The sequence below is a fragment of the Macrobrachium rosenbergii genome, chromosome 5 (assembly GCF_040412425.1).
Source record: "Macrobrachium rosenbergii isolate ZJJX-2024 chromosome 5, ASM4041242v1, whole genome shotgun sequence".
In the NCBI taxonomy this organism is placed as follows: Eukaryota; Metazoa; Arthropoda; class Malacostraca; order Decapoda; family Palaemonidae; genus Macrobrachium; species Macrobrachium rosenbergii.
The window spans coordinates 32,702,990-32,715,489 of NC_089745.1; the positions used below are offsets into that span (position 1 = coordinate 32,702,990).

Below are 12,500 nucleotides of genomic sequence, written 5' to 3' on the forward strand. Positions count from 1 at the left end.
GCAGGCATTAGACATCCATGACAAAGAACCTGCCACTGATGTTATCATAATGGATGGTTCAGCACGTGTAAATGTTCTGAGACCAACAAAGGTGTCTAAATTTGAGTTTTATGCAAAAGATGAATTCCTGTTCAAGGTACAGAAGCACATACAGAAATACAAACAAGCACACACTGTATTTGATGTATATAGGGCAGACAGTATCAGAAGACAAACAAGAAAAAAATGAGGTACAGAGTGATCAACACTGCAAAATTTCCAGCAATTGGGCCAACTCTCTCAGGAATGACAAGAACAAACCTGAACTATCTGCATATCTGGCAGACATAATCGTTTCCTCTCAAGTAGATGATAAACATGCATTATCATCACCAAAGGGGATGACGCACTTTGTGGCAAACCTGAACAGGACGCTGCAGACCTACAAGGATGCACTCATATAGAAGCAGACACTAGAATCTTTTTGCATGCCGCATATGCTGCAAAGACATCTGAAGTGCAATCATGTGTAGTTCAGACAATGACGTTGTTTTAGCTGTATGTAGTATGGAAAAAATTGGTTTGGACACACTAACAATTAAATTTAGATGAGGAAAAGTCATGAGTTGGATACCTATTCATGAAATTGCAGCAGCCATGGGACCAAAACCTTCAGCACTTCTTTTCTTTCATGCATTTATTGCATGTGACAGTGTCTGCCTTTCCTGGAAAGGTGAACAGGTCTGTCACACATCAAGTTCAACAAGCAAGTAGAAGATTTGCACATTGAAGAGTTTGTGGTATTAATGTATGACAGAAGCAGTTCATACAGAGATATAAATGGGACTAGACTTGATCCCTTTGCAAGGAAGTAAATAGCTTGTGATTGCATACCCCCAGGATTGCTCTTAGAAAGCATTGCAAGAGAGCTGCCTTTCAAGCAGGTCTTTAGTATGCCATTCAGCAATGCCCAGTCCAAGACACTGGGGATGGTAACAGTAGCAGAAACTTGCCAAGAACTGAATCAGTGTGGATGTAAGAAGGAATGCCATGGCAGGTGAAAGTGCTACAACCCTGGACTTAGCTGCACAGCTCTCTGCAGCTGCACTTGCTAAAAAATTGTTGCCATATTGTGGGTTCAGTTATCTCTTTATGACAGTCAAAAATACCAAAATATGAATTCACAATCATTATATGGACAGTATGCAATTTTTGCAGGCTTATGGAATGGAAATACTTAAAATATAGAGCAAATTTGCGGCCATTTTGGAAGTATCAGCCATCCTGGAAATAGCCATATATTGAGGTGGCCAGAGGTTGATTTTCATTTATGGGGATAATAAGAGTTCTCATGCCAAATCTGTTGCTTGTGTCACCATTTGCACTTTTTTTTTCCTACCATTTCCGCTCTACTATTTTTGTTTAATTTTCTATTCTTCATCTCTATCATTTATTGCCATATGTATCTATGCACAATGGCAAAGTTATGTACATAATGCTGTCATTATTATTACTTCACATATGTCTTGGTACATTACAACATGTATAGACATTGTAAAACTACCCAAATGGTGTAGAAGCACATGTCATTCCTCACATGTACTTATATTTTCTTTGCATTTGAGGGGGAAGAGGGCTGTGATGTTCTTGTTCCACTGCCACACCCGATTTAGCTAGTATGACAGGCGATCATGGAACACCCTCTCGACCACGTACTTGTGTTTTCCTGGCATCACCAAAACCAAGTGGTTTAAGATACCACTTTTCTGTCCACAGCTGTGTCAAATCTCAACAATAAATCATTGAATTCAAGGCATCCTGCGTATGAATTGCCTTTGGACTCCTTAAAGCCAATAATTGCCTGCCTAGATGCTTTTAAAAATATCAGTAGGAGTTTTAGCAAAAGCAATTGGCTAATTACTTACAGGAAAAGATTTTCATTCCATTAGATTCCTACCTTTAAACAATTAAACATATTTAATTTTGATGTTTCCAGTGTTAGAAGTGAATACTATTACATACCCTATAAACAGTGTCTCAAGGTTCAAAGTGACCTACTGATTGTGAAATATCTTATATCAAAAAGACTTAGCAGACATTGAAACACATTGAATTAATACCTTCCTTGTGCCATTATTTAAATGATTTTATAAAAATAACCGATAACTGCATAAACAGAACATATGGCTTAATTCAAGGCCTTAATTTTGAAATTTTGAATCTGAAAATTTTATTCTGTTTAGAAATCAGTTCTGCTAACAAAAATGCATTGGTAATCTTTCTTTTTGCATGATTACTTTGTTTAATCTGAGCCAGTTTTCCATGCAGAAAAAGTTGTCATGAGGCTCAATACCAACTAAAAAAATGAAAACGAATGATTATATTTGTATTTCCTAATTATATAAAATGTTAGAGATTTTAAAATACACAGCTTTAATTATTATATTTACCAAATATTGCTGATATTTTCTTAAACTGTTCATTTTGTTTTTCAGGATTGCTCCGACTTCAAGAGATATTTCAGGCCATCAGACCATCCAGAGCCAGCTTTGAAATCAGGGTGGTACAAAGGGTATCTTCAGCTGAAGATGCCTTAGCGTTTCTTAACACGCTGGAGAAAAACAACAGGTAAGGATTGATGATGTGCAAATATAACGTGGTCGTGACAATTCTTGTGTTTTGGTTGCCAATAGAAATTGCAGAACATGGGAGAAAATTTAAGATCTTAAAATTACATACATAAATGAACACGAGAACTCATAACACAACCACAAATAAAAAGAACATGGATGCATTAAAAATATTTAAAGAAAATCAGGAACTGCTAAACCTGCAATACCTCAAAGGCATGAACCCATGTCCCAATTTTAAATATTGTGGAATAATGCAGAAGTGTGTCTATAATAGAAAAGAAAGGAACAAACATCCGTTTCATCCATTTTATGGCCAAATTCTTATTTGAAATGTGGTAATCATGAAAGGACAATGTATAATCGAGGCAAAATCCATTTTCGAATGTCGTTTCAGTCTGAAAGAAAAGTTGGAATTCACCAGCAGTGAATCTAATGTCCTCTCCCCTTAAAAATACAAAACTGCACAATAAGTTGTAAAAATTACTAACATTATATATCTAAACTTTGAGATGCAGTAGAAGTAAATGGAAATGACAAAATATAAAGTTGGCGAGCGAGGGTCTTCCCGAGGTTAATAATAGACCAGCTTTCTTCAATGATTTGCTTTCCTCGATATTTACACTGGTATGATTTAAACTGCATGTTAAAGTGCAATATAATACCAAGTAATATACATATATAATACATATACCTGGACTATAAATTTCTCCCAATTCAGTTAAGACATTCTTTCACTCAAAAAGAATAACCATCTAGGGACGAAGACAACACTGGAACATACCATTTGCTCCTTACCTTAATAAAGAACACATAATGAACATAATGAAATAGAGGGAGTGTTACAAAAACTACATAATTAACCTTACTTTTGCGTTCAGTTGCATTAAATTCCTGCTTAATTTCACTCAGACATAACATGCGAAAGCAACAAAATAGATAACGAATTGGTAAAAACAGACATATGCTAACAAAAATAATCTTATTTCCTCTCACGTAACTGCTACATTAATAGAGGGTATGCGGCTGCAAACCAAGTTTTTTAGCCATTTGAAATCTCAAAATTACAAACTTTATAAAAGACGTGAATTATTTTGCTTTTATTTCTATTTGAAATATGGCGTAAGCAACGAGTTTCGCAGCCAAACCCAGGTTTAAGCGCCACGTTCAGCAGTCAATCACAAAACAGCTTGCAGTCACGTTCTTTTAAGTCATGGGCATCACCTGACAATGGGACTCACTCATGCACACAACCAACTTACCTATAATTACTTTTCCACCCGTGTGGTGTATCAATGCCGAGAATAAATCAACTGACCATACACTGATGGCCTCTTGGAGCAACCTGGTAGACAAGGAAGGCAAGCCCCTGGCAACTAACAAATTAAATAAAGCCGTGTTGCACCAACTAAAGAGTCATTGGTGGTCGAACTACAACACTTTAGTTCTGGCTCACTCTCTCTTGAGGGCACACAGTCATCCTGGTAGACTACATATGGTTTTCACATCTGATTAGCGGCCTAACTAAGCCATGCCTATCGAGAAAACAAAAGGCACCAATGGACTAAATGTGGCAACAATACCATAGTAGGCCCTAGAATGGTTCTTACATAATCCTCTGGTGACCAACAGACTAACTACAGCCATGCCTACTGCAAACTACTACATGATGTCCACAGATGAAGTAGCAAACACAAACAACATAAACCTCTGCCTGCCCCAATCCTCACTGACTTAAACCATCTATCTCATTACAGAGAGCAGAGATAAAATTTGGTTGCCAAATGCCACAATTTCTCTAGAAAGGTGAATTACATCCTCAAAGTGATCCTGGATCCCTAGTTCCCCGACGTCACAAAGCAAGGGGATCATATATGAGGACCTAAACAAGTCCCTGGTAGCAGAGTTTTCAGTATCTGCCTGCACACAACGGGCCCTTTGACTGACTAAACACACCACAAAGAGAGAACATGGCAAGGGGTCAAGAGACAAAGTACTCTCCTAACTGCCAGAACTTGACAAAAATGGAAAATGAAGAAAGTAGACTTGGCAAGGGTGAATAGAACGATTTCGATTGAGAAAGTAAAACAGAGGAAAGAAGGATTGATGGAGGAGAAAAGAAAGATTTTATCCAAGTGAAAATGCTGTATGCGGCATGAATAAGCCTATAAAAACCTTAAACTACAACTGAAGAGAGCAATTAGAGGATGTTCTTATCTGCAGAGAGCATTTAAAAGTTAGAGTGATGACTGTGAAGCGTGTTTTAAAATATATAAATGGAAGATTGACTGGTCTGATGTAAAAGCGGCTCTGAATGGAAGTTGCATTGTCTCTATGGAAATTCTATGTCTAGTGATGAATCGAAGTGATGTCGGAAAAGGTGCAAACTGAAGAACAAGAAAATGAGTTTTGAATACATTGCAGAATGATTGATGTTTCCAGAGGAAATAGCACTGATTCAGGAAAGTGAAAAAATAACGCAGAAACAAACAAAAGGAGATGAAGGCATTTGCACGTGGAGAGCGATGAGATTACGTAAGTATGAGCAAGAGAATGTTATGGTGGTAAAGGGGAACTAAGATGATAAAGCAAAGACAATATGAAAGATGGAACAATGAAAGTTAATATGGATGATGGAAAAAGGTCGTCTATGATTTATAGAGGTATTTGGGAGAAGTACAAGGTTGATGCTAGTATGGGAAAAGAGGTGGGTCAAAAAAAAAAAAAAAATAGGTCTAACAAGGAAATTGCACAGTGTGAAAAAAATGGAAAGAAAGTTGGACTGTATATGGAAACAAAGGCGTGATTATATTAATGCATAGGTGAACCAATTCTTTTTAGAAAAGATGTGGGGATGTTGTATGTAAAAGAAAATAAAGGTTGAAGCTGTTTAGATGTACTATTTATGAAGTATACACGGCAGGAAAAGAAATGAAAGTGATAAATATAGATACTTATAGAAGTGGTAATAAAGTTTGCGTCAAAGCATGGATCATATTGTTCCGAGATGGTCTGGATTTATAGAAAGAATTGAGGTTGAAGGAATGTGTATAATTTGGAACTGTTGGGAGGAATCATGAGAGGAAGACCTAAAGAGTGCAAGATACATGATCAGAAAGAAGCATTAGAATTTAATGTAAAAGGAGCACAAATGAGCATACAAGATAGTGCTGAATGCCACAATGTGTACTTGGAGTCTGAGGTGCTGCTAGTGAATGTTTATAAAGTGGCTAACTTTGTAGCATCTTTGGCACTTGGGGTCATCCATAATTGACCATTTACACTATGAATTAATGTTTTTTTTTTATGGAGACGACCCCTATTAAGTGAAATGGCTTAAAGACTGGAAAAATATTTTGTACAACTTGCTAATCAATGTCATTCTGAAGTAGGATAACCTAGGTTACCATATGTTATGGTCAACTATGCTACATAGGGTACACGAACTCTAGGTTAGCATAACACAGGCTAACAAATGTTAACAAGTTGAGGTTTCTTAGGTTACCCTAGGTTATTCTAGTATAGCCTATGCTAAAATGGGTTTGTATAGCCTGGGTCCTTGGATAATGAAAATTAGCTCAATTGAGGAAGTGTAGGTTAGCTTAAGTTGTTAACCTAGGTTACCTTAGCCTAACCTATGCTTACCTAAGTTAAGCTATGCTTAACGCCTACTGGGAGCTAATGTAGTTCTGTCGATTCCCCATGAATGTAATGTTTGCTATGGGCATAAGAAGACGAAGCAAATACCTATGAGTTTCTTATGTGGTGCAGTCTATCCACGTTCCATGCATCAAAAAAATATATATGTCATAATGCGAAGTATGAATTCACCCTTTTTAAAGTACGGCACAAATGCATATATAATTTTTCAGGCCATATACCTTTCTCCCCTCAGAAAGGGGCTGTGCCAGGAGTGGACAGCTTTCACAGCAAATCTTCATACGTGAGTGTGCTAAAGTCATTTTCACTAAAAGTAATCATACTCTATTGGGGGAAATATATACTGCTGAAACCAATAAATGACTTTTGATCAATACTGCTGACTGAATACCAGGATACACATCTATTACGATGCTCTAATTTTTTTTTCTTTTTGTGGCTAACGTCCAGAATAAACTGAGTTTTACCAAATCTGGGAAATTATGGCATATCTTAATGAACCCGATCCCGTGCGGTCCATGCAAAATGATTGGGTAATATCTTCCCCAAAAATATAGGATCGCGATCGCAATACGGCATGTTGAATACGCTCTCCTTGCAATCAAACGAGCGCAGTATGAATTTAAATATTTCCTCTGCATATCGCTTGTAAAGCCCTCCACGCCGAAATTCTTGAATTTCAACCTCGAAATATCATTTTTCACAGACTATTTCCCTAAGAGATTATCATCTAATATAAAATATTCCTTCCACCATTTGCCCTAAAGAAAGAAACCTATACGTCATATTTATGTTCCGACGCTACGGAATACCAAATATTTTTGGAAAATTTATATAAATCTGCCCAGGTGACAAAATATTCCTATTGAATTCATTTACATATTGTTCATAAAGTACTGCAGGTATATGTCGACAAAAAGAAGTGAATATATTATTACAATGCTCCTCTACCACTGCCTAACACTCCTGCCTTTTACATGCAAAAATACAATTTATTAAAGAACAAACTTTTTCGTTTGCCTACGCTAAAGCATGTACATACCGTAACCTCAGCATATAACACCTACACAAAACAAAACAATAGAACACTTGTAAAATAAATGTTCAGCAATATTATGAACAGTTGCAACAAAAGACTTTGTATTCATTTACTATGCTAATACTGCATAATAGCGTGTCTGAATGGGAAAAACGTGAGGGGGCACAAACACAAACATATAAAATTAAAAGGAAATAAAGAGGGAGGGAATTGCAAATCAAATTCTGCAGATGTTTCAATTCCTTGATATCCCAGCCAACGTTCGGAAATTCTGAAAAGAGTTGGATGGAATAGGCGTATCAGTGGTACCTGATCTCTGACTATTAAAACAAAGCCTCTGTGTTTTCTGGGCAAAAGATTTGCTGTTAGTCGAATATAGAAATACAAAATATTTAAAACTATTATTCCACGTTTGCATATTTAAATATGATTATTTTATTATTAGTAGTAGTAGTAGTAGTAGTAGTAGTAGTAGTAGTAGTAGTAGTAGTAGTAACAAAGCCATTTTGTCTTTTTTCTAACATCTACAACAAACTAATACCCAAAGCAAATGAGCGCCTTTGTTTTCTTTTTTTTTAAAGTTGCATTGTTCTTTCAGTCTGTTTGACATCAGATCTTGGAAATCATAAAACTTTGGATACTTTATTATTTGTAGTTGCACAAAATTTCACGTAACGATCGTAGTATTTTCACTTGAATCATACAAACAATAATAATAAAAATGGTAACAATGTTTTCGAACAAATAAAAGTAGACTTTAATAAAACATTCCACACACGCAGATTAAATATACAGAAATAAGGCGTTGATAACTGATTAAATTAGATATAAACAAACAAAATTTCTGTTTTGCAGATGGTCCCATAAATACGTCGTGCTAGACTGTGGAACAGAAATGGCCAAAAACCTTATCATCGGCCATGTCAGAGATTTGAGAATGGGTCGCCGGAACTACCATTATCTTCTCTCTGGACTGGTGAGTGAAAAAGAAGAAAAAAGAAAGAGAAAAATACATCTTTTACATCAATGTGGTTCTTTCTCGCACTTGATATGTAGTATTATGATACTTTCTTCGTAACTGCAATATTTATTAATCATTTTCTTTTTACCGTTGCTAATAACACTTCAAAGTATGTACATCAAAATATTTTTTCTGTTGTCAATAATTTTTAAATCTTTGATTCAATACTTGCTTAATGCATGACAATAAAAGATGCATGCGATATTAGATGATGTGGACTCAAGAGATAACAGCCGTTGTACAAAAAGGAAAAAAAAAACAGGCACAAATGGTTTTATGAAGAGCTCAGCGTAAACTGAAAAGCAAAGCCTATTAATAGATAATACCGGTCATGATTAAGCCTTGGATATATCAAGAATGGAGATAAAAGTGTCTTTAGAATCCCAAAGAGAGGTTGACAAATAAAACTGATGCACAAAGGGAGGGTCACAATTGCCGCTGGCTTACTGTAATCATACGGATGATCTGAAAAACGAAAACCTAGATTCAAATGTTTGGGCGTGTGTTACACGCTTTCTTTAAGTTTATGTAAATTAGAACTTAAACTAATACGATGAAGTGTCAACAACTATAATAGTCACCCCATTTTAGGATGAAATTAGGTACAGCAGGACATTTTTCCATGACGGAAGTGTATATAAGAATCAACAACCAGTGAAAAATAATTATAAAAAAGAGGAACCACATTTCCCAAAAAATTATACAGCAGAGAACTAAAAGTCCAAACTAGACCCCTTGCTGGTCTTTGAGAAACAAAGCAAAGACTCTTGGGTTTTTCAAATCATAAAATATTATGTCGGGGGCAAAGGATTTCTTACTTATGGTGAGAGGCTCACTAGATATATCTATACTGCCAAGTAGCTGACAAATCCATGAGGGTGAAAGACCCTTCTCATGTAAAACTTTTTTTCAGTATATTATCATAAAAATGCACGAAGCCTACCAAGCTTACTGCCCCTTCGGCAGACCGCATTAGCATCATTCATTGGTACTTTAAGAGTTGCACGGTTCAATTAATTATTCTTTCCTTCTACCGACATGCCTTGGAATTTTCTCCCCGCTATTGTTATTATTCTGACTCTGACCTTTTCCATTCAGAAGTAGGTCTGTCGCTTCCTTTTTCTTTAAACTTCATTAACCCTTAACTTTTCTTGTTTTCTTATGGCCTAGGTCAGAAAAGAGCATTAGTTGCTCGTGCCGTGTCACTGGCTACTCCTTAGCAAAAATCAAATAAAAAAGGAAGAACTGAGCAAAACGAGAAATTCCAAGGGAGTGAACTTTTCACTTTGAGAGAAGGGTTTGGCTTCATCTAAAGTAAAAATCTGACTTGATTTGACTTGTAAAAGTTGCTGAAAATTTTGACAGAAGAAAATGACGGTCTATCATGAGACAAGATCTGTATCAGTGATTCCCTAATAGTACAAAAAAACTTCCTTAATCAACTGTATTTACTACAGTCAAGGTGAAAACCCAATGAGTGGCAGATGCATCTTATTTCTCGACAAGAGAGCTTGCAAAATCAAAAGGTTATAATTTCATACCGTGATAGCTGAAAAACTGTTGTCAGAGTCAACAGTTTTTCCATATTTTCCTTGCCCTCAAAGCTTGGAAACTTCATCTCCAGAATCCCATGACCTCTCCGATGAGGACATGAAACCAAATAGATCACAGGTTATTCAATTACTTTTCCGTTAAAAAAACATTAATTTAACGAAAAGTGATGATATTTATGTGACGCCCATGTATTAAAAACAATTTCAATCATTAAAGTAAATAATACAGTACTACCTGAAAATTCGCGGCACTCGGTATCCAGAAAAATCACACAATTATTTTGTTTGACTGATGGAAGTACTGGTTACTAAACGTTAGCTTTATCTCCTCATTAATTATTTAATGCATCGTCTTATTACTCGCCTAATTCCTCTGTTCTTTCGTTTTTCCACATACATTCATTCTATTCTATGGAAGTTGGTCTAAACAATATTAGTATTATTAAAATCTCTATGGAACCTACGGAGACGAAGAAAAAAAACACCCAATAAATAGGTAATAAATTGCCTTTCCCACCTCCCTCATGCATGCAACCACTTTCAATACAAGGAGGAGGGGTGTTACAAATAAAGTAGAGTAAGCCACTTAAAAATGCTTAAGCGTTTCCGTAAATCTTTGCACAGCATCGACTTTTCCATGACAGCCAGGACAAGGCATATCAGGTATGCATGACTCTTCTTACAAGGCCCTTTGATGCTGTAATTCCGAGCCTTTGATAATCGCATACCTAAGGGAATACCAATTCTGAACAATATATCAGACTTTCCCACCGGCCTCACTGCGCTCCGAAGACAGTCTCGGGGAAAGAGGATATTGGCCGTTATCCTCAAACAAGGGGAGAAGGAAAGTGCGCCCCCTTTTCCTAGAACGATTATTTGCATTTTCCCCTCGGGTGAACTTGAGTCCGTAACAAGCCGGAACCTGCATCTACCACACAACTTTGGGGCTTCTGATATCTGCACTCAAATCCCAAAGAGAATTGCACCCAAAATCCTGAGTCCTTTTCCTCTCTCTTTCACATCTTACATTTCTGTTCTTTATATTCTTCGGCCTCCTTCCCATCCATCCTAATTTCTACTTTTATTTTCACGGTCTCACTCGAGGATCAAAGGCAACTGTATTCCCGAGAATCAAGAGCGAAGATTCTGATCTGAGTACGAATTTAGCAAATCAGAAAATCTTTAAACAATAAAACAAAGTAACCAAACCCAATTTCGTACATACCAAAATTGTCTTTTCGTGTAAAAAATATTTACTAAAAATCTAACCTTTCGATATGGTCCTCTGTGTTGAACAGTTTAATAAAAAAAAAACTCTACTCTAACAACATTACTGAAGTGGAAAGGTTTTTTACTTAACATAGCAATGCTGAAGCTGCGACACCCACTTAAATAAAAGGCATACCTTGTTTCTGGCTGGAGACAACGCAATAAGCTGCTCCGAAAATTCATCGTAGCCGTACTTAGCCAAAAAGTAGGCAAAAGATAAACTTGGTTAAGGAGAGGCTCACTTGTAAGAGACTTCATTAAGATTACAATTTGCAAGTCTCTGCGATACATAACAACTTATATATAAACATATCAAGCATGCCAAAATGCTCTTATCCCGACTAATCATGAAAAAAACATTACTGGATAGTGATGCAGGAGACACAAGTGAAGCAACTTCTAGTTTTATCAGGATATGTTCTTCTTAGAAAAAAATTTAATTATCAAATGATTAGTCAACACAGCAAAATAAGGACAAAGGCTTTTAGGTTAAAGTTACTTAATATTTTTGCAGCAAAAATTTAAACAAACCTCTGCCAATAAAATATTCCGAAAGAAAAAAACCTAGAAACGGTTTGAGATTAGCACTTTACGAAACAATTTAAAAGGAACTTTACATATACAGTGTAACTCACACAACAGGATACAGAATGATGCAATAATACACGCACCAACAACATATATATACCTATATATATATATATATATATATATATATATATATATATATATATATATATATATATATATATATATATATATATATATATTATAAATATATATATATATTAAAATTTAAGATCCATGTGACTTATTCTTTTCGACCTCGCATCACAAGCAAAAGACCACGAGATGGATGCCACGGGAAGAAATTATCACCTCTTTCCTGAAAAATCCAATGAGCCAGTTGACATGCGCAGTAAAATAACTACTTTCTAGTTTGCTGACTATTGTGGGTTTCAACTAGAATGGAGGGTAAACCGGCGAGCAACCTCATTCTTCAGTCTTGCTGAGAACCAGATGGTTAACACACATAGCCACACTGCTAAGAGGATGGGTACATAACTGATACATGTATGTATACACTAAGCCTGCAATAGACCTCTCCACCCCTTCTTTTAAAATTGTAATTGTGCCCCTCTCAGCTATATCCTATGCACTCAGATGTTTCTTGGCTATTAAAGTAATTTTTTAAAAATGCCTCTTCTCCCTAAGTAGGCAGCAAATTTCCGGTCACATTCTCCACTTTATTCTAAAACCAAAGAATTGTACACCTTTTCATCAACCTTTAGTCCATGATCCTCTTCGCACCGTAGAACTCTCTTACCAATCATTCATTATTGATAAAC

The 12,500-nt window shown here is 36.1% G+C and overlaps 1 protein-coding gene across 1 annotated transcript in view; it reads left to right on the plus strand.

Annotated features, from left to right (window-relative positions):
- Positions 1 to 12,500, plus strand: part of LOC136838639 (glutamate receptor 1-like) — a 527,409-nt gene that overhangs the window by 381,397 nt on the left and 133,512 nt on the right. Inside the window, exons 5-6 of the mRNA XM_067103948.1 lie at positions 2,475 to 2,607; positions 8,164 to 8,284. Coding sequence (XP_066960049.1) covers positions 2,475 to 2,607; positions 8,164 to 8,284 — 254 coding nt within the window. The remainder of the gene's footprint in view (positions 1 to 2,474; positions 2,608 to 8,163; positions 8,285 to 12,500) is intronic.